General features: G+C 42.5%; 1 protein-coding gene and 1 long non-coding RNA gene across 23 annotated transcripts in view; both read left to right on the forward strand.

Annotated features, from left to right (window-relative positions):
• PPFIBP1 (PPFIA binding protein 1) overlaps positions 1 to 22861 on the forward strand; it is a 93776-nt gene that overhangs the window by 51652 nt on the left and 19263 nt on the right. For 7 of the 22 annotated variants that reach the window (XM_064654201.1, XM_064654198.1, XM_064654199.1 and 4 more), the window contains 10 exons: positions 10675 to 10761; positions 11600 to 11713; positions 12280 to 12411; positions 15163 to 15255; positions 15745 to 15837; positions 17550 to 17664; positions 18887 to 18919; positions 20204 to 20265; positions 20933 to 21017; positions 22284 to 22438. In XM_064654201.1, the coding sequence (XP_064510271.1) occupies positions 10675 to 10761; positions 11600 to 11713; positions 12280 to 12411; positions 15163 to 15255; positions 15745 to 15837; positions 17550 to 17664; positions 18887 to 18919; positions 20204 to 20265; positions 20933 to 21017; positions 22284 to 22438 (969 nt within the window). Of the gene's footprint in view, positions 1 to 5407; positions 5658 to 10674; positions 10762 to 11599; positions 11714 to 12279; positions 12412 to 15162; positions 15256 to 15744; positions 15838 to 17549; positions 17665 to 18886; positions 18920 to 20203; positions 20266 to 20932; positions 21018 to 22283; positions 22439 to 22861 lie in introns of those variants that run through there. The other 15 variants (XM_064654214.1, XM_064654210.1, XM_064654213.1 and 12 more) reach the window with 10 other exon arrangements.
• Positions 1 to 22861, forward strand: part of LOC135414008 (uncharacterized) — a 220626-nt gene that overhangs the window by 48795 nt on the left and 148970 nt on the right. The window lies entirely within an intron of this gene.

The following is a 22861-nucleotide window of genomic DNA, read 5'->3' on the forward strand; positions in this document are numbered from 1 at the left end:
GAGGGGCAGGGACTGAGCTTTGCTCTGTGGGGACCAGGGATAGGACCCAGGGAATGACCTGGAGTTGTGTCAGGGAAGGTTTAAGTTGGATATTAGGAAAAGGTTCTTCCCCCAAGGGTGGTTGGGCACTGACCAGGCTCCCCAGGGCAGTGGGCACAGCACTAAGGCTGACAGAACTCAAGGTGTGTTTGCATGATACTCTCAGGCACATGGTGTGAGTCTTGGGGATGGTCCTGTGCAGGGCCAGGAGTTGGACTCGATGATCCTTGTGGGTCCCTTCCAACTTGGCATATTCCGTGAATACTTTTCACTAAAAAGCATTTTTGGCAACATGTTTTCTACAGGAACTGGTGTTATTATTGAGCTTCCTTACCTGATTCACACAGAATTGAGTGGTATAAGCTCAGCATCCCTTTAATTTGGTTTAATATGGTTTAAACCAAACCATATTTATATTTTCTGTGTTTGTGAATCAGCCAGTTTTTGTCACCTTACTTTAAAAATACACAGAAATATAACTGACAAGGCAGTTCTTTCCCCACAACTTGGTTTTCCCAAAAAATCAAAGATTATTCAAGTGTAGGTTACCTGAACACTACCCTGGGAAATAAAATTGTGTACTTACCAAAAGGTGACTTAAACAGCATCATTTTTGAAGGAGCTGTGGTTTTGCCTCCAGGTGTCCTTTGACTTGTGACTTCCGAGCAGGGCCAAGGAGGAGTCCTTGTGTGTGTAGTCTGTGGCAAGGGTTGTGTCGTGGTGGTCCAGGTGTGTAGAGGTTTTGGGGAAGCTCCAGCACTGGAACTCAAGAAGTTGGGTTGCAGATCTGGTGAGGGCTGGGTGTGATGCAGGACTGTGGTGGCTCCGTGTTGTGTGCACCCTGTGCGTTGCCACTGTTGGGACAGGCAGCCAGACAGCCACTATCTCCTGGTCCCTTCCCAGGATGGGCATCACACCCCCTAGAAAGGATTCAGTCACCCTGGACCTACAGCTGACCTTGCAGAAGGTGTTTTTTATCTCCACAAATGGATTTATTTCAGTGCTCAGAGGACTGCAGGGTGCAGGACTCTGTGTGCTGTGGCTGGTGCTGGGTGACCCTTCATGCCATCTGCTGTCATGGGGGCTGAGCACAGCAATGTGGGGACAGATGGGGGCCTGGGACTCGTTTCTTGCAGAAAGGTTTGAGGGGAGAGCCTTCTTTTTCTGGTTTGTTTTTTTTTTTCCCCTTTGCTTTGAACTACTCCTTTGAAAATGCCTGAAACTTAATGAAGCATGTGGGAGCTTTCCCACTGTCTCCAGTGGGATTTGGACCTCGCCTCCACTGTCAAAGTGTGGCAGCCAACACTGAGATCAGGAGGAGGAGATGGGAGTGACATTAGAGTCAGATCTTTAAAACACACAGAGTTCCTGCCAACATCAGCATTTCCTTCCTGCCTAACAAACAGCAGTGAACATTGCTGTAACTAGTCTGTGTGGAGCAGAAACTGAGGGACATAACAGGTTGCATGCAAGTATGGCCTTTATAAATCAAAAAAAAGCCAAATAAACAGTCTTGGAAGGCGAACATTTTTCCATGGTGTTCAGAGTAATCTCTAGTCCACGATCAGTGATGCCGATCCACTTTGGGGTAAAGGGGCCCAGCAACGTGGCTGGAGGCTGCAGTGCCTGCTGAGATTAATAAGGTGTGACCTCTTGTGATGGCAAATGTGTGACTTAGGGATGCCTGGCTGTTGGGATCTGGAATGAGGTCCTTCAGACCCGGGTGATGTGGAATCACCACGTGGCAATGAGACAGTGATGGATTTTTATTGCATCCATGGGCTGAGTGGGAGGGGAAGGGCTCTATTATGCCATTCAGTTTAGTGTGTCTCGACCGCTGGGGAAGATGTGCAGGGGTTGTGAGTACCAGAGATTGCAGAAAATTCCATCAATGCCTCAGTTATTCCTCAGTCTGCCTCAAATTATTCCCCTGTATTCTCTGGCATCCTCGAAGCCCCTGGGAGGAAAGACTAAGCGTTCTATTTATACTTTGCTACAACCACAGGATTTGCAGGTGTCACCAGTGTTGCCAGTCCCTGTCTCAGCAGGAAGGTGTTTAGATTGATATTAGGAAAAGGTTCTTTCCCCAGAGGGTGGTTGGGCGCTGAACAAGCTCCCCAGGGCAGTGAGCACAGCACCAAGGCTGCCAGAGCTCAAGGAGCATTTGGACACCACTCTCAGGCACATGGTGTGACTCTTGGGGTGTCCTGTGCAGGGCCAGGAGTTGGACTTGATGATCCTTGCGGGTCCCCTACAACTCAGAATCATATTCTGTGATTCTGTGAATGATTTGCAGGAAGGTTTTTTGCAACTATGCCCATCCTTACCGAGAAGGGAAGACATTTCCTTTGTTCGAAACTCATTTAATCCTCCACTGGGCTGTTCCAAGCTGCTGGAACTGGTGTGTGACATCCCATCCCAAGCTGTAAACAAGCCTCTTGTGTCTCAGGGGAAAACAAAAATAGTGTTTGCTGCTTCCAAACACTGTGTCACAAGAGAAAAATCCTCTCCTGGCCCTGCTGGGAAACCGCTGGTGCCTGAGTTGGGAAAAGGAGATGACAGCAGTCTCCCAAAGTTGCTTCTGTAAAATGGGGCAGAGCACTCAGTTCTGCCATGCCAGGATAGGCTGCCCTGTGTCCCTGAACTGCTTCCTTTGTGCTTCTCTCAATGTATCAGGGAAGTCTGTGCCCCTTCAAAAAGGGCCAATGAGTTAAAACGCCTCATGCTGATTCATTTTTCTTTAACTGGCGGGTGCCAGGTGGCCACATGACACCAGAGCACACAGACAGTGCCTCGGCATCTGGCAGAGCTCTTTCAAGAGAATCCATGGGCTAGTGCCCACGGGGAGCTCAGAAAAGTTGTACATGCAACTCTCTGCTGCTCAAGTGAGGCAGTTTAACCATAACCTGTCATTCCAGCTCAAAACTGACCTCTGGGCTGCTGGAAAGGGGCTGAGGCCTTTTCTAAGCTCAGACACTCTGCATTTCCTGGGGACCAGACCTGTAATCCATAGCCAGGCCATAACTGTTGCAGAGTTCTGGAGATTTTTCAGAATTCTCTTGTTCAGCAGAAATATTTAGTGTATTCCAGTGTGTGCTTGAGTAAAGTGTGTGCTGTACTCTGGGAAAATGGAGCCTCTGGCTTGAACAGAGACAGCAGGATCTGTAACATCATCACCACCAGCAAGACCATTTTAAATGAAACTCCACATTTTGCAGCCCTGTTGTGTCCAGCTGGAAGTTGATAGATCTGTCTCTTGGAGGTAATTCTCAGAAATCTTGGTCCCAGTCAGGAATGTTGCTCCAGTTTTTCTTCAGTTGAAACAAGAGACAGTTTTCTTGCTGGTTATTACTTTTCTTGAAAGTGTTTTGGGTTTTTTGTTTTTAATTTTTTTAAAAAATACATCTTATGCAACAGCCTTCCCAGAAAGAAGAAACCAACTGTGTCTTGTTAAAAAGAGTGAAGGAAGGGAGTGGGTGAACATTCTCTTCCCACGTCTCAGAGCCATTTTCCCCAAGCTCCTAATCTGAACTTGTGTATATGGGTCCTGTTGAGTGCCTCTCCCTCTTTAAAGGATGTGCCCCTGGGATGAACGAGCCAGGATAACACTTCTTCTCAAACCCACAGCAAGTGCAACTGTGGTGTTAGCTTTGGAAGTGACTTTCTGAATTTTTATATATATATATATATATATATATATATATTTTATAATAATACATATTTTGTTAATTCTTTTCACTCAAGAAGCAAATTTCTGAAGTTAACTGTCAAGCAAAACAAACTTTATGGCCTCTAAAGGTTTATTGAATTATGTAGAATCATGGAATCATTAAGGTTGGAAAAGACCTCTGAGATGATCACCAAGTCCAACCATAGAACATATTCAGCTCATCATAAGATTAATTTAAGCTGTGGGATCCAGAGTGGCTTGTGCAATCCAGAATGTTGCTGCTGTCTCACAGACCAGCCTCAGATTTGGACATTTTTTTAACAAATTGGTTCTTCCAGGCGGTGACTGGGAGTGGTGAGAGTTAATAGGAGGGAATATTAGCTTTTAGAGAGAAATTTTCCTTGTGGATAAACATGGCTTGTAATCTTACTGAGGTATATTGACCTATTTGGGCAGCAGGGTGGTTCCCCAGTGGAGGAAGTGGTTTGGTTAGCCAGAAATCATCTCATATTTCTTATTCATGGAAAAGTCTCATCTTCAAACCAAAGTGTGCTGTTTGATTCTCTTAGCGTGGGTGTACAGTACAGTCATATGGTTCAGCTTCTGCTGCTGTTGGGTTTAGCTATCAAAAGGTCCTATGGTAATGTGTGGCACATGGGTGTTTACCACCAAATACCTGAGATCCCTCCTCAAGTTTGCAGTATGAAAGGAGTCTTGTGATACTGTCTCAGCCTGTCATCATAAATTCCCTGCCAGCAATACTTTTTGTCTGTGAGAGATGTACCTCTCAAAGTTCTTGAAACACAGGACCCTGCTTCTTGTTCTTCATCCAGACTGGTGTGTTTTTTAACCCTGGAAGATGATACAGGCTCATTTATAGCACATTGTGGCGTGGCATCTTCATGCATCGTGGATGAGTTCATCAGCAGTAAGAACAACCCATGCAGCCCTGATGGCAGAGCTGTCAAAAATCACCATTCCCAATCCAAAATGCATCAGTGTGGCTTAAAAAGCACAGCTTCTGCTCCTCTTCTGCTCTGCTGATTTATTCTGGGTTACTCAGTATTCATACTTTTGAGATTTTTATCTCTCAGTGGTAGTTTTAAATATTTCTTTCCAATTATAAAAGCTGTGTTTTTTTGAGATAATCACAGGACTCCCCAAGTTGGGCTCTGTGATAAAATATATTAAGGACTTTTTATGCTGCTGCTGTTACTGGGTCAGTTGAAACTTGAAACTGAGGACAGAGGTTGGTTGTTATTGTTGCATTTTATGTCATTCTTAAGTATGAGACCAAGCCACTCGTGAGACCTGGGACAGCTGAGTCAACCTTTTCCTTCCATTTTTTTCTTGGCGTCTACAAGTGAATTAATTACATGTGTCCTTCCAGCTTTTTACAATTAATAGCCCATCAAGAAAAGAAAGCTCCCTTCTATTTACTTTGTAGTCAGGTGGAGGGATGGGAATTGCTCTTCGGGGTCGGATGGTTTCCGCGGGGCCGGGAGGAGCAGAGGAGGGGATGATGCTGACAAGGAGCGAGGGTGGTGCCACCTGCGTGGGGCTGTCCTTGCTCCCAGGTCAGGTTTACACCGCTCTGCACCTCCCTGCCTTGCTGCGTCGGGATGCGGATTGGAAGAGTTCCTTGCCGGGCTTTGATGTGTTAATTCCCCAGAGCTGCTCGCTCCGCCTGAGGAGCGCTGCTGCTTCACGGGCTCCGCTTCCCACATCTCCCACTCTGCCGCTGTTCGCCTCCATCCCGGGTTAGGCGGGGGAACCTGAATCACTTCACCTCTCCCTCGGCTCGGAGGAGCCCTGACGGCGCTGGGGCTGCGGGTCCCTGCTTCGGCTTATCCCCACAGCTCCCGGCGTCCTTGGATGCATGAAAATAGTCATGACCAGCATGGAGTACAGCTGGGACATTCACGGGCACTGCGTGTGGCTAAATAAGGTAAGGAGCTCCGTGATTGTTCTGGCTCCTGCATTTCTCCCAGTGACAAGCCATAGCTGGGCAACGCATGGAATGGGCATTTCATCCTCCTCTTGGATCAGGCACCAGCTGTGCTGCTGTTGAGGAAAGGGAATATTGTGACACGAGTGCATCTTCCCTGTTCAATATTCATATTTACAAAATGTTTCAGGTAAATATCTCAGAGTGAAGGGCTGTCTTAAGCTGGTTTTCTTTCAGAATTCACTTTTTGTAGTGAATTTGTAGTGAAGCCTTTAAAATATAACGTGCGGGTGGGGGGTTTGAGAGGGTTTGTGGGGGTTTTTTTCCCCCCTTCTCATTCTGTAAGGAGGAACTAAGGTGTAAACCTTAGGAAAAGCTTAGCAGCAGATCTACCTGTCTGCTTCCAGAGCATGTGCAAATATTCAGAGGGATGAGGAGTGTGAAATGCAGGAGATGCCAGTTTGGGAGGGCAGTGGTGGAGGTCCCACACAAACTGGTTAAATGCTGATGAATTGTGCTCAAACCAGTATAAATGTGGGACAGAATCAATGCTTACAGAGGGTAAAGCTGTCACGGCTCTGTATCTGAATACTTTGCTTGGAAAACCTGGAGGCTCTTCCTGTGGCACACAAAGTGATGTTGAGGTAGCTGGGGCTGGAGGAACCCCCTTGCAAGGGACTCTCTAAGGCTGAGGGAACAAGCAGAACAGCAGCAGCTTTGTTTAACTAAGCATAGGTAATGTGTATTATAATGATGTGAACAATGTAAGCATGTTGATGAGCTCTAATTTAACTCCAGATGGTCAGGGAAGAGGTGTCAGGGACAGCTCACTTGCCCAACTGTTGACTTGCCTGTGGTGGTCCAAGCAGTCAGTGCAATCTGCTGCACAAGGAAATGATGCTGTGGAGTGGCAGCTCCTTCTATACAAATCAAACTGCACATACAGCAAGAGCAGTGTGATTTGTGCTGCTTATTTCTCTCCTCCAAAGCAGGAGAGAAAATGAAGGGAAATGAGGGTATCAGCTGTAGTAGGCTAAAAATGACTTTTATTTTTGAAAGGGGAATTCAGCAACGGAGAGGAAATGTATTTTTTTTTTATTATTATTGGGAGGTTTAAACCAGCTGCTATTAGAAACTTCCATGCAGTTTGGAATGCTTACTCACTTCCAGGGAAAAGGGATTAAAGAACGAAGGCAGGCAAGCTATGAAAGTTTGGTAATGCATCTACTTACTCCAGGAATAATACCCTCCAGAGCAGCGTGGATTTTTACACTTAGATGATTACAGACAAAGCTTCCACACGTGTTTAACAGATTAGCCATGGATTGATCTTGCAGAGTTTCTAAGTGCACCGGATCTGATCTTATAAGGCCTTTTAAGTAAATGCTTAACCTCAAACTTCTGTGAAGCCTCAGTGGCATTTTGACAACTGTTCTTTTGTTTTTAGGATTACAATCTGTATTGGTAAATCTGCTTTCTCTTTCCATACAATGTCTTACTGTTAATCCCTAAATGGAAAACACATGCAAAGTCCAACTGCTTAATTGAAGATAGATTTGAAGTTGCTGATGAAAGAAGCCTTCTTTGGAAAATGGAAAGCTTTTCTTACACAGCTCATAAACTATGTTAATCCTGTATTGACTTAAATGATACAAATTTGATCCAGAACTACCAAGTGCCCCAAATATGCTGTTGAATCAAATATTTACTTTTCTTTTTTGCTTCTCTTATTCTTTTTTTCTCCCCCAAAGCGAAGCCATTGCTTTGCAGGGTGGGTAGTTGCCAGGCTAAGTCTCAGGGGGAGGATGCAGGTTCCCAGGTGGAGAGACACTTCTGAAGGACACACTGAGTGTTGCTTACCTAGATTTTGCACACACCAGGTCTCTTGGCATCTTTCAGACTTTCCTTTGTCCACTTCCTTGCTGTTAAGGCTCCATTCACCTCATCTCCTCATGCACTTCTTTCCCATATTCAGTGTTTGGGCATCTTCCCTCTATTTCTCTTCAGTCCCACTCATTGCCATCATTACTCTATTCTTCTTTTCATATATTTCATTTCCCCTCTTCCTTTCTCATCTGTCTGGGAAGAATATCATGCCAGGAATCAACTTTTTACCTCAGACAGCGCAGAGCAGTCTGAGGAAGGCATCTGTCCATTGCCTGCAGGTCTCTGGTCTCCACACCACCCTGAGAGGTGCTGGGGCTGCTGCTCTTGGAAATAGCTGCCATGGTCTTTTTGTGTCATCTTTTTCTCCACCGAAACCAAAGTTGGTGACTTTCTTTCCTTCTTGTACCTAAAATGGAGAGTCAGTCCTATCTTTCAGAAGTTAAAACAGTTCAGGCAAAAAGCCAACTGCTCCTGGGTTGTACACAAGGTTTTCTGGTTTTGGTCTGCTTTTATGCAGGTTTTAGAAAATATTTCTGGCAATAGCCACAAAAGTGATCTTTGCCCCCAGTACACACAGCTTGCAAAACTAAGACATCTCTGCAAGGTTTCTCCTAGAAAAAAGATGAACTGCCCTCAGCATTTGGCAGGATGAGAGGAAATGGCCTCAAGTTGCACCAGGGGAGGTTTAGGTCAGATATTATGAAAAATTTTCTTCCCTGAAAGGGGAAAATTGCAACAGGCTGCCCGGGGAGGTGATGAAGTCAGCATCCCTGGGAGGATGTAAAACACATGTGAATATGGCTCTTGAGGACATTGTTTAGTGGTGAACGTGGCCTGGGTTGATGGTTGGACTTGATGATCTTGGAGGTATTTTCCAGCTTAACTAGTCTATGATTATTTAAGCCCTTTTATTTGGCTTTGAGTGAGAACAACCTTTGCTCCTGTGCTGTTTGGGGTTTCCTCCTCCCTCTTTCTGATGTCAATGCACAGCTCTGGCTTGAGCTGTCCCTCTCTAAACGCTCCTATTTTAAAGCCAAGTACGACGTGCTGAGCAAAGCAGATTTTTGTGTCAGAAATGTGAAGGGAGTTTAGCAACAAAGGTGTCTTGGCAAGATGCTGAGCACAATGACTAACATTATGCTTTTACACCTCCTTGGTTTTCACAGCATTGTAAAGACATTTTCATCGTAGTGTGAAACCAAGACCTCCCTCCCCACATTTTCTTCACGCAGCCTTTGGTTTTAGCTGATTTGTGTCTGGTTATGCTGACTGGAGGTATCAGGAGGGTCAGTGGTTTGGGTGTTGATGTGGTGGTTGGGAGGCAGGGAGTTCAGTCCATGTTTTGGCAAGGACTTTCTTGTTAGCCGGGGTGGAGGGGTGTCTTTGCACTTCTGCTGCCTGCAAAGAGGGATGAATACCACTCTCCTACATCAGACACACACACTGGGTTGATTAATGTGTTGTATGTTACAAAATGCAGGTGCTGTTCTTACAGAGTCTTGAGTAACGGCCTGAGATGTACTGGAGGACTTAAAAGACCTAGAGAGTAGCAAAAGTAGGCAAACCCCTCAGTTTTGTATTTCACATACAAGTCAAGTGACAAGATCTAAAGCATGAGCAGCTAACAGGTTTATTTCGGAAGCTCTTTGGCTTCTTTCATCTAAATTAAAGCGTAACAAAACAGAAGATCTCACTGATCTTCAATGGCATGAGCTAAATCCTGGTAGAGGTCAGGGGGAAAATATGGCCAGCTCTGATGTTTAGAGGAATTTTGCCCTGATGCTCAGTGTCTGGGTGGTCAAGTGGCCTAGTAATGTGCAGCTAAATAATTGAGATACAGGGTCATAGTTCATATTCATACCAATACAAGGTATTGGTACAAATTGCTAGAGAGCATCCTTTCTTAGGTTGCTTGGGTTTTCAGGGAAGATATTATGGTCACCATGTAGACGGTATTGCTTGGGAGACACATTTGCTCCTGCTCACTGATTTAAGAGCTGCCAGGACACAGCCTGATTTCTTCAGAGCATTAAGATGAGATCAGACACTTTTACCTCCTCCTGTTTGCTTTGTGTCTGATCTCTAAGTGGTGCTGGTGGGAGTTCTATTTGTTCAATTTTTTAAACAAGGCAATTTCTCCCACCACCCAAGGTCAGCCATGTACCCTAGAAAAGGAGTTTCAGCCAGGAGGTTTCCTGAGGCATCCTTGGCAATCAGGGGAGGTGAGCTGCTCCAAGGGGAGATTCCAAGCAGGACCCAGAGGCTTGGAGCTCCTGGGTGGAGGTGGCCTCTCCAGGCAGGGTTGTGCTACAGGCTCACCAGGGCACGAGGATCATCACATATTCAGAAGGCAATCAAGGCCCCTCAACATTGGGGTGTGTCTCTGCTGGGTGTCAGAGCAGCTTCTCAGGCTCCTCTAAGCAATTTATGCAATGATGGCAACACGAATTTCTGTCCTGAGCCAAGATCTGATCATGGCATGGATCACAGAGTGCTTTGAGACAGCTTTGAATATGGATAGAATAAAACCCTTCTCGCTGCTCAAGAGCATTGAAGTTATTATGAAGAAAGTTACTGATTCCTCTGAACTCTCTGATAGCATTAACATGTATTCTTGTTTCACTTTAGCCTCAGGCAGCTTTGCAAAGAGATGTGTTTAGAGTGCAGATGTTCACCCGTACCCAGTAAGATGTGCCTGATGTAAAAAGATGTCTCTTACTGTATGTATGACTTGCAAGAAGCATAACACACATCTTGTAGATTGTACATTTTTTTTTTTCACTTGCTCAGTGTCTCAGGGTATTTGTCTCCTTGCAAGTTTGGCTTAGCGTTGTATATGGTTGAGTCCAAATTTTGTTAGCAAAATGCTGAATGCACAGTAAGTGAATTTTGGAGAACTGGGTCACCAGAAGGTTCTTCGTTTCTCATCTTGAAGCCCTTAAACAATTCTTTCCTGAATGGTGTGTCCTTTGTTGACAGTATATTTGATATGTAACCCTTGGGGGGCTGGAGAATACTACAAATCTGTTCTTAAACTGCGCAGATTAAAAATACTCCCTAAATGTGTTGATAGCATTGGATGACACTGTGGTACAATTGCTGACTATGCACTGTTTGCTGTATTTTTCAGACTAATGGACACATATCTGGGAATGGAGATGTTTATCAAGAAAGGCTGGCTCGTCTGGAAAATGATAAGGAATCTCTTGTTCTGCAAGTGAGTTGTCACCCCAGTTATTTTTTTGTGCTCTTGCCTTCATGAGACTTTTTGATAGCATGTGATAAAAACCTCTGAGAATTTATTTGAAGTTGTGATGTCTTGGACAGTTAACCCAGACTAAGGATGGGTGTGGATTTAGATTGCAGGAAAAATCCAAAGGCCTTTATGTCTGGGTATCCGATCTGTCTTTGAATCTTGTTAGCTGAGCATGTCGGCAGAGCAGCCACCTACTTACATTCATGTATATCTTTAATATCCCCACTTTCCATGACCATTCCCATGATGGCTGCATCAGGAGACAGATATCCTGTCCTTAGGAAAGGTCTCAAAGGTGTTGTCTTGGTCCTGCCCAGCCTTGGGCTGTGTGTTTTAACCTCCTTTGCTTTTTTTGCTCTCAAGAGGAGAAACTGGTTGTTATGGTACACAGTGTGTGATCCTTGGGAAGGAGAATAAATTGTAAGCAGTGAGATTTGGCTGTTTGGTTGTTAAGGTAGGAACTAATGAGTTTCGCTAATGGATTGTCACAGCAAAGGCATAATTGTTGGTAGCAAAATGCAGCAGCCACCCCTCATGGAAACTTCCAGGACAAGCCAGGAGGGGAGATGCAGAATTGCAATGCACCTGCCAGAACTTTGGCTGAAACTGTGGTGTGAAGGGGGAGTTTTCTCTCCTCTCCTGTTGCCTTTGCCGAGTGTTGTGTCCACTGCAGAGCTCTGCTGCTTCTTCTCCTCCCTGCATGGTCCCATTTCATCTTTGGCCCAGCCAGCACGTGCAGTTCTTCAGCTGACACAGACACAAGGTGCTAAACGTGCATCCCTTTTTCCCTGCTGTCCAGGTAAGTGTGCTCACAGACCAGGTGGAGGCCCAAGGAGAAAAGATTCGGGATCTGGAGTTCTGCCTGGAGGAGCACAGGGAGAAGCTGAATGCCACAGAGGAGATGCTGCAACAGGTATTTCACAGCTCCATGCCTGTCTTGCTGTTTTGTCTTCCTTCTGTCCTAAAAAAACCTGCATTTTGCTTTGGTGAGAGCAGTGCACTCCAAGGTGTTGCAGCCCTTGATATCTCTTAGCTAAGGGGTAATTTTCTACTATATTTGCTTTCAAATATAGTAGAAGTCTTTGTGCTTAGTAATGTCAGGGCTGCTTTACACTGTAAGAATCCAGTTCTGCTCTTCTTTGAGTCCTTCCCCACTGAACTTCAAAGAGCCTTTAGATCAAAACCGTGTGGCAGGATGGGTGGATTCCCTTCACAGCTCCTTGCTGCCCACAGCAACTGTGATGACAGACGGGCTTTTTTCTCGTCCTGGCAGCCAGCCCATGATAGTGCCCCCGTGATCCCAGATGCATCCTAGGTTCCTGGAGTCTGTCAGATGGATAATAGCTGTGTCCCAGGGCTTCACAGAGTGCAAGGAAGAGGATGATGCTTTTCCCCATGAAGGAGACCTTTAGCTGTCAAAATAAATCACTGATTTCTTCCCCTTGGGTGAATAATTCTGTTCTCTTTATCTTGAATCAGGAGCTTTTAAGCAGAACGACCCTTGAAACTCAGAAGCTGGATCTTATGGCAGAGATTTCCACTCTGAAATTAAAGCTTACATCTGTAGAGAAGGATAGATTGGACTATGAGGACAGATTCAGAGACACAGAGGTGAGTAAAACCCAGTGGAATAAATTGTGAAAGCTGTGTGTGTCTGCACATTACCTGAAGGGAACCTGAACCAGGCAAGAAGGGAACTCATCTTTAAGGTTAAAAAAATGTATCTCTTAAAATAAGAAGTGGCCCCTTTGTTAAATTCTGGTTTTACAAAGGAAGATTCCCAGAGCCAGTTTGGGATTCCTACCATCAGAGCTGCCATCCCTGGCAGTGCTCCCCTCAGGCATTTGCCCTCTATGCACTGCAGGTCTGTGCAGCTGAACCTTGTTCATTTTTGAAGCCAGAAAGCTTCAAAACAGGTGGGCAAACCCAGTTTTTCCAGGAAACTGCAAATATCAGGCTGAGCTTTGCTGCCAGGATGACATACCCATATCAGAAAAACCTTGGATCTGTCTGCAAAGCAGAACAAAGTTTCTACTTCTGGTTTTGTAAACGAGCTGAAATGTCAGGTGTTCATATTGTGGATGTTCCAGATGTCCTTCATTTCTAGAAGGAAAAAAAGCCATATTGTCATCACAGGAGAGCAAATTTCCACTTCAGTCAGTGGTTTCCCACCTCCTTAGTTTCCAGTGAAGCACGTTCCTCACTTGTATTTATGAGCATAAGAAAAAAAGTTAGGCTTGCTTTTGAATTGCTTTCTTTGGACCTGAAGCCCACGGGTTAAAAACTAATTACTTGAATTGCTCTCAGATTTGAAAGTAAGTGATTCTGTGTGTGGTGACAGCTGTGTGACAGCACATTTTCCAAGCTGTGGGATGGATCCATGTGCCTGCTGTCACCTTTTCCTCTGGTTCAGTAACAGGTCTGATTTCCTTCCTCTCTTTCTATCCTTATTTTTATTAAATCTAGTTAATCATAGAGTTCTCCTGTACTCCCCCTTTCTTTGTTTCCCCCCTGAACTGCAGTCTCTCCATAATTAAATAGCACAACTCACATACCAAGAAGATGGATGTGGAGCTACCGTTTCCTAGAAAAGTGGTTCCAGTGTGGGGAGCACACCATGCACTGCAACTCTATAAGCTGTGTGCAAAAGGCTATGAAGACCTTTCTCTTTGAAATACCTTGAAATACACTTAATGCCTTTGATAAAAATAACTTAAATTATCTTTAATTAGGGGCTATATAGATTTATTTCCTGGGTGTTTATGCCAGAACTAATGAACTATTACTAAAATGTTCCTCCCTCCCTTTGAAAACCAGAATGACGTGGGTTAGTGTGATAGAAATTGTTATATTGTTTCTTCCTTGCTTCAACACTTTATAGCTGTAAAAAAGCTTAGGCTTAAACACTGAAAGGGGTAATATATCTTAATTTCCTTTGGTTCAGTGGGAAAATGAATGGCTGATTAGTTGTAACTGTCTCAGCCCTTATAAAATCTCAAAGAGGTATTTTGGAGGCAGTGCTTTATCAGAATTACACAGTATTTTATTCCTGTTTAAAGTAGTAGATTATCAACTATTTTAGATGATCTGAATATTTAAATGAATATTTAAAATATTTGACCATAAAACACATTGTGGCATTTACGTGGAGTGTTCAAAATGGAAATAGATTCTTACCCAAACTGGGAAAGAAAAACTACGATTGTTGCTTCTGATTTTATTTAGGGAAAAGAAAAAAACCCCATCATTGACATCTGACAACTTTTGTGGAGCTACTGGCTCCTACAGAATTACCATTCAAATTAAATCCCTGTATTATCCAGTTGTTCCTTATGTCTGTTGTTGCACCTTCCCATTCCAGCTTGGTTGGTTACTCATGTTCTCCATTCTTTCTCTGAACAGATGCTTCACTGGGCCTTTCTGCTCTAGGATTTGCTGTCTAGATGTTCACAGCTTTTTCTCAAAGCTAATTGTATACTTAATAGAGATTTGTAATTCTTCTGTTCTTTAAATCATTCCAGTCTTTTCACTTTCTCAGCAGGCACCGGCATTATTTTCCTTAAGGAACATGGGTGGTCTGAGTTGGGCTGAGTTTATGTAAGAAAATACCTTACAAGGGAGTTTATTTAGGGAGGAGTCCATAACCAGCCTTTGAAGCAGCAGCCAGAGGGTAAAACTGGCTCAGTCACGGGGAGATCTTCATAATTTAACCAACTCCAGTGTCCTTTGTGCACAGGAGTTTCTGAGAGGAGTAGTTTGTGTTCCCAGTGCCAGTAAGGAAAACCTCTGACCCCCACAGCTCAAAGTTATCATTGATTATTTTTTTTTTTGTGCACTTGCAAGGGAGTAATTGAAAACATTTTGGGGGCAAAGCATGCTGTAAGGACTTGTCTTGCACTTCTGTTTAACACCTGGGAGAAACTGTATGGTATTTTTTGGTCACCAGTTACCAGTGGTAAAGGATCTGATTACCCATGAGGTCCATAAGAAATTAATCAGAATAATTTAGTTTCTGCTCCAGGATCTTACACTCTTGAATTCTGGTTGAATTCACTCAGCAGTAAGTGCCACACAGCATATTTTGACATTGGGTCATGCTGCAGGAGAGAAAAATCCTCCAAAATCAATTGTCATAGTGTCAAAGGTGACCATCAGATTTGGGAATAGAACGGAAAACTGAGAAAGAGAGTCCCTGGATATCTGTGAAGCTCTGAGTTGCTTGACTTAGGTGGTGTGATTTTGTGTACAGAGTGCCTTTTATTGCTGCTTTTATTGTTGCTGCTTTCCTACCAATGGGTAGCTTTTGTTCTAGGACTTTTACTGAATTTTCTCATTGTTTCTGGTCTTTTTCCCTTTGCTCAGGATTTGATCCAGGAAATAAATGAACTGCGGTTGAGAGTGGGAGAAATGGACAATGAAAGACTCCAGTATGAGAAAAAACTGAAAACAACCAAAGTAAGTGAGGCTGAGGGGAAGAAGCAGAGGTGGGTCTAAGTCAGGCTTTAGGAGTTCATTCTCTTTTCCCTAATCCCTGCCTGCACCCTGCAAAACCTGAGTCCTCTCAGGCCCTGGGGTTTCTTCGTTCTCACTTAACAGCAGGGGCTATTTCCATATGTCATGCTGTGGTTTTCAGCCTGAGCAGTGTTTTTTATGAAGGATAACTTACCTTGCTGTTATCAGTAAATTTATTTCCTGTTTAGACCCTTGTTTCACATGTGTCAAGAAACATGAGTTGCAGTACACAAGGTGTATGCCATAGTTGAGACCAAAATTAAGCATTTATTTTCTTCTAAGTGTGCTAAAAATAACCCACTTCTGAAGTGAAAACATTCACCTAAGTATTTCTAGCAGCCTGTTTCTCTGAGTGTCTAACTTCTCTTTGCCATTTAGCCTTGTCTCTTTTCTGCCTTTAGTTTTCTCTCACTCCTCTGTCTCTGTTACCAGTCTTTAATGGCCAAACTTTCTAGTATGAAAATCAAAGTGGGTCAGATGCAGTATGAAAAGCAGCGGATGGAGCAAAAAAGCCAGATGTTAAAGGTGTGGTAGTTTCTGGGGGACACTGGGCCTGTTTTGAATCCTTCATGTCCTACCCTTTTACAGTCTGTCCTGCATTGTTCTGTCATGCTCTGTTCTTCATTAATTGCTGTGTGTTGGTATGCAGTGTGCCCTTCCTTGTTAGAGAGCTCTTGATGTAGATATTCCTTGTAAACAGCTTTTATTTTGCATGGGAGAGGATTTTAGTGTTGTGAACTTTGCATAGGTTACACCTAATGGAATTAGAGTTGGGTTAAAATCATGCCCCTTCTGAGGAAAGATTGCCTTGTGTGTAGCTTGCATCCATTATTCAAGCAGAACTTTTTATCACCCTTTTATAGAAAATTTATTCATGAAAACTAGCTGGAAAATAGCGATTCTTCTGTACTCCCCCCCGCCCCACATGTAAATTTGCATATCATGTTTCTAATTCAGGGGGAGAAATACACATTGACAGCTCTAGTTGCCTGTGGGTATAACAGCAGCTTCTCAAGTGACCAAGAAATGGTCTTATTTTGGAGGAGCATGGATCCTACACTGACAGAAATCCCATCAAAATCAGTGCCACACTGGAGCACTGGAGAAATGTATTTATTGCCCAGCCGCTGTTGTGGAAGAAGCTTTGATTTCTTGACAATTTTAAGGTTGATCTATTTTTTTTTTTAAATGATGCTTTAGAGCAAACATGAACCAATTACAGGAAATTCCATAGTTTGGGTTGCAGACATCACTGTATGTTTGCAACAGATCTTTTGAGGGTTAGATCAGAAAAGTACCTAAGCCACTATTTTCTAGTTTGGTTTATTCCTTTAAGGATTTAAAACGTCAGTTACAAGCTGTTAACGCCAAAATGCTGAGTCTTGCCTTGTTTTGCTTTGTTTACAAACTGAACAAATTAAATTTTCAGTGTTGGGTACATTTGCACTGAGGGCCCTGTCTTGATGATGCTGTTGCACAAGATATCCTCGGACATCAAAGAAACATGTTACTAAACTGGGTAGGATTTGACTCAAATTTTAAAAAGTTAAATGCATGGGGCTGTGCCAGTTCACTTGCTAGTGCAGATGGTTAGATCTAAGTTAAAATTTGACAGCATTTTTCTAATACACCCCAGCTCCCCCAAAACACCATCTGTCTCATTCCCAAGAATCTCAGCTCCGAGCTTCCTTCCCTAGTGCTTGATCAGCAAACCCAAATTGTGGCAGAGGTACCACATTTGTGTCTGAACTGCTTTCCAGTGTGTGTGTCCATGTGCTTGGTGGTGTTGTGGTTGGTTTTTCTTCCATAGAAGCAGTGGTTATTTCTGAAACTGTCCTCAGCCTGGTTGTTTGGCTTTGAACATGCAAAATGCCCTGTAAATACCAAAATAAATCTCTGGAGATTTTAGCCTTTGCCCTCATCATCTGCACTTTTTCTGTCTCTGCAAGGTTAAATAAATAAGAAAACTCTTTTTTTTTTTTTTTTTTAATCTTTACTATTTTTTCTTTAAATTTAGATGTAAAATCTCTTTACAATGAGACTGACAATTTCAGACCACTGGTTTTGCCCCCACAGGTCTGTTGTGATGTTCAGGGTCATTTTGGTGGGTGTAAATGTCAGGGGACCCTGGGTCGTTTCCATAGGCTGAGGATCTGCCCAATGTGCTTCCTAGAAGGGAATTTTGGAAACATCTCATGTGTGGAAGCTGTCTCTGAGTGACTCTGTGTCTGTTACAGGATGAACTCTCAGCTTTGAAAGACAAACTGGAGCAGAAGGAAGCCGAGGTAAAAAGGTTGCACGAAAAATTGGTTTGCAAGCTCAAAGGAGAAGGAATTGAAATCCTGGACAGAGGTAAGAGAAAAGAAGGCTCTGTCACCATGTCCTCCTCAGTCACCTCATCTGAGGTCGTGTCTCCATGAATGGTTGTACAGGAAGTAACTGATAAAAGCCTCAATTTTCTTAAGCTTTGTGTTTACCTCTTGCAATATATTTAGTGGGTGTTGACGATGCAGCTGCTGAAATTACTGTCAAAGCAAGTTCTTGATCAAATTTAAACTGGTCAAGATATCCCTAGTTAGATCTTTATGTGGTTTGTTTGAGGCCTAAAAAGATGCAATTTATATTGGCCAAGAAAGATTTAAAAGAATTTCAACAAGTTCCCCAAAAAGATTGAAAAGGAAATTTTCCTGCCTGGGTATTTATGGGCTTTGTACTACTTTTTTTTAATCTATGGAATAGCAAACTACAGACCAAAGTGTGATGTGGACCTACCTGTAAGTAGGTGAAATTGAGGATTGATTCTAGATTTGTGCACTGGTTAAGTCCAAATCTTAATTAGGCTTGAATTAGCACAAAAATTTTCCTTGCTAGGTAATTCTTTTATTTGCTTGCAAAGAAGAAACTAAATTAGTATTTATTTAATTTTAGATTCAGGATTTATGTTACTTGAAACTAGAATTTTTTTGTTAAAGCCTCAGAAAAATTTTCCAGAGACTTTCTTAGCCTGCTGCAATTTTAATTCTGAATATATCTCTCTGGTAATTATTGCTGATTTTAAGATCATGCTTTCAAAGTCTGTTTTATAGAAAACAAAGCCACAAGAGATTAGTCTCCTCCCCTGACCTGAGGAGGAAAAGGCTGTGTGTAGATTGTCACATTTTATTTAATAAAATGATCTGTTTTCAAAACCACTGGCTAAAATCACTAAAAGTGACCACAATGAGCCATGATTCCATTTTTATTTAAGGACATTTAAATGCGAACAAGGTCTGATTTTATTGCATTCGTGACTACTTATATAGGGCTTTTTTTTTGTGGGGAGCTGCTTGAACTCCCACTACCCTCTGGTCCTCAACTTTAGTTTAGTTTTCAGTACAGCTCAGCAAAAGATCTTTTGCAATGATGACACATATTTTTTCTGCCTTGGACCAATATTAAGAAGCATAGATTATCTGCCTCATTAGCTGAATGAAGTGAGGAATAGTTGACTGTTTTATTATCGGTGTTCTCTGAAAAGTTATTTAATATCATAACCTTCGTACTAATTTCAAATCCAATGGGTTTTCCTGCACAGATGAAAATTGTAAAAAGAAGCTCAAAGATAAAAGTAAGGTTTCTGGTGTCTTTCCCCAAGCATTTGCATTCCAGAAGTGCTTTCCAGAATAGCTTCCTGCATGTGTTTGCAAAACTGCTTTAACAAACATGGTTAGGTTGCATCATCTATAACCCTTAGTTAGAGTAAAACTGGAGAATAAGAGTGGAGATATCACATTTAAAAACCAAAATTTTCTAAGAAAAGTTGATAGGCAAAGAAAGATTTGGTCTCAGGAAGACCCACAAAGCAGTTGCCTCTCAGTGAAATGCAGCTGCAATCCAGTAAACCAGATTTTCAGCCAGCAGAACTGAGGGAAAATCATTGGAACTGGCTCAATTACTGGTTTAGTTTCTAAATGTCTTTCATCTGGAAAGCCATCCAGGCAGCTTGTTTTCTTCTTACATTTCATTAAGGAGGAAAATGTTCTTCCTGATCTGTTTGCTTTCCAAGAATTTTTGGGGAGTTAAAATAGTGTAAAAGGCTTTCTTGCCTGTGAGTTTGGTGAGAAGTTTGCCTGTGTTTGTAGCAAAATTTAAAGCTCACTTCATTTACACAAGGTGGATTTTTAGGAGAAAGTGGAGATTATTTCTATTCTCTTTGGATTTCTAGTCCAGAACACCTCCAGAACATACATATTTCCATGTATTTATACTTCTTGGTAAATAAGGATTATAGATGAAGTGCTGTTGTCTGTATTAAGGACCTTGTCCAAGTCAGAATATATATTTATTCTAGCATGACTGCTCATCACAGCAAAGACTTGTTTCATTCCATTGTGCTGTCCTAATTTCTACATCCATACTGAATAAAGGCTGTAATTAAGCATCACTGCCCAGTGCTTCCTTCATCATATCTATTAATCCAGTTGCTTTGGATAGTGGGTTTTTGAGATGCCATTTGGGGTGTTTGTTGACTGTTGTAATGAGGATGCATTTTATTGCACTCCAAATGGAGTATTTTTTATTTCAAACTTTTTGTTTTGTAATTATTTGGCTATTTGAAAGGTGAAGATAGTGAAAAGTCAAGTAGTAGTTTTACTCTTGAGTTTTCCATTCTCTTAAATTCCTGAATTTAATAATTTCTTTGATAAAATTGTCAGTGAAGAGGTTTTGAAGAAAAGGGATTTCTTCTATATATTTCCATCTAACCCAGATTTTAAATGGCTTATGCTTTGTCTGTTAATTTGTAAGTTTACTTTCAGATATTACTGAATTGCTTCTAGGGGTTTTTTTGTTTTTCTTATTTCCTCACAGTGTCTGGTTTAAATTGACTTGGAGAACTGTGTTGTGTTTTTAGATATAGAGGTACAGAAAATGAAGAAGGCGGTAGAATCTCTAATGGCAGCAAATGAAGAGAAGGTAGCAAAGTCATTATTTTTTCAGTAATCATTCTTCAGATTGATTTATATCTCTAAGAAAACCTTCATGTATGAGCCTTTCACAATTCAATTAAAAACCAAGCTTCTAAAAATTGATGATTTTTTTGTAGTCAGAAGCACAGCAGTGCCTTTAAGGGACTATAACTGAGCATTTATGAGCTCTGTGCATGTACAGAGGGTCCTTACAGAGTCCTTCACTGTTGAGTCATTGAATTCAGTGTGACTACAATTTATGCCGCGTTCTGAAAATGTAAAGAGCTCCATAAAAGTGCCATATTGCAGGTTGTGTTCTCAAAAGGGCTTTCTGTGAAGTAGGAATTGTTTTAGGGGATGGTTTTGTGCTTTCATATGCATGTGCCTTTTATAGGATGTTTTCTTTTGATCACCAAAGCCCTAAATCCTTTGTACATGGCCAATTTATTATACTCTACCTTTGACTTAACAAGGGAACTTTCAAGGCCGGGACAATAATCAGGTGGTAGTTTTTGCTAAATACAGGTTTTGATACTACAAAACCTCCCAGCATTCTGAGTTCTGTCCCATCCACACTTCCCACTTCTTTTAGTCTCACAACCAGTTAAATTGAAGAATGTAGTTATTTGTATTTCTGGGGGAGGAAGCACAGTCACAACTTCCCTTTATTTCAGGATCGGAAGATCGAAGAGCTCCGGCAATCTCTGAACAGGTACAAGAAAGTTCAGGACATGGTGATACTGGCTCAAGGTAAAAAAGGTATTGTACAACCAAAAAAAATTAAACTCTGCCCTCATTTAAACTCCAGGTGCATTGTGGTAGGAAGCTTAGCTGGGAAACTGAAATGGTGCCTGTAATTTATACCATAACATGGTCCATTCCATATGTTCCAAGACTGGTGGAGGTTTCCAGATCCAGCAGCTTCTGATCCCTTGAGGTGATAAGTGTTGAGCTCGTCAAAAGTTTGAGTTTGCCTGAGTTTGTTTAGGACAGACATGGGCTTGTGGCTTTTGTTGGCTGTGCAGGTGTTGGAGGTGGATCCATCCTCCATCTCCCTCTCCATCCTAGGAGAGGGATGCAGGAGCCTCCAGGGGTCCTTTCAGAGAGTAAGGATTGTCAAAAGCTGAGGAGTGAGGAAGCAAAGTATGTATTTTTGTGGGGCTGAGTGTTGGAGGGGTAGCAATTTTTGAACAGGTACTGTTTTTTCACACCTTCAAACACAGGAGGGTATTAGAACAGGCCTCGAGTCTCTGGGAACTGTGTTTTGGGGTCACTTTACAGAGCGTGAACAGAGATTTCTGGCAGTGAAAACTGGGTAAGAGAGGTTTTGGCTGTGAACAAACTTCGGCTTGTGTTTGCTTCAGGTCTTTGGCAACGAGTGTGAGATTTCTGCTAACTTTTTAGGAAGCCTTGGTTGTCTTTAACAACCAATCCAAGGCTTTGGCAGGACCAGGGCAGTTCAGGAGCAACGTTGGGAGCAGAGGATGCTGGATGGGCTTCAGCATGAACGGAATGAGACACACTGAGTTTGTGGCAGGCTGCAAACACCATGTAGGCTGCTGCTAGCCCACTCTTGAACAGTGGGCTGCATTTTTCCTATGGGTAACTTAGAGATAACACAGAGACAGCTTAAGTTGCAGGCAGACTTGACCTCCTGGTCTTTTCCTAGTGAATAAGGGAAAAGAAATATTTAGTATGAAATTCCAGAACATGGAGAGGAAATAACTACTCCAGTTTATTCAGCTTGTTGAAAGCAATCCCACTAAATGCCCTGAGGGCATTTGCTGGAGTTTTTGCTGTTGCTCTATGTTCCTCCCTCTGTTCCAACTTGTCTGTGTTGTGGTGGTTGGATTGGGAAGCTACACTGGCAATGACTTCCCTCCCTCTGTTGTGGTCTGTCCTAAGAAAACCCAACAATCAAATCCTTCCATTTTTGACCCATAAATGACTGCACCTTGCATGGGCACAAGGGTCATCATGTATCCAGAAATAAAGCCAGCAATTTTCCATGTTCTCTCCCTTCAGGCAAGGAAAGTGACGGTGAAGACTTGAATTCAGGGTCTGTTTCCACGGTTTTACTGGACACACCAAGTCTGACTGACCCAGAGAAAAGCCCATCCCCAACCCCAGTGACAGCATCTCCAATCCACGATGAGTTTAATGTGAATATTCATGAAGAGGTGTCTTTTTTCCTTCCTCATTTAATGCCCTTGGTCCTGGAAAACCTTGTTTCTGCTGATTTCATACTGCAGATGCCAAAACTCAAGTTTCTGAAAAGACTTCTTTTCTGGGTTGCACAGTTTGTAGTAATGTCTCATATCCTTTTGGAGAATGTAGTTTTCTTGTGAAAGCTGCTGAGGAGTTTGAATTAAATTTATTTTTCTTAATCATCAAATGGGATTGGTAGACAGCACATAGCTGTATTTGCCATGAGAATGGGTCTAAACTACTTTTCCTATCAAACATAAAGAAATTAATTTTCATATCAAACACAGCTATTTTAGGAGCTATATTTGGCAGGAACTTGAAGGAAACAAGTAAATAAGCAGGACTTATTTAATATATCCTGTCATATTTATTACATTATTGCATCCATGATAAAT

Source organism: Pseudopipra pipra, chromosome 5 (assembly GCF_036250125.1).
Source record: "Pseudopipra pipra isolate bDixPip1 chromosome 5, bDixPip1.hap1, whole genome shotgun sequence".
In the NCBI taxonomy this organism is placed as follows: Eukaryota; Metazoa; Chordata; class Aves; order Passeriformes; family Pipridae; genus Pseudopipra; species Pseudopipra pipra.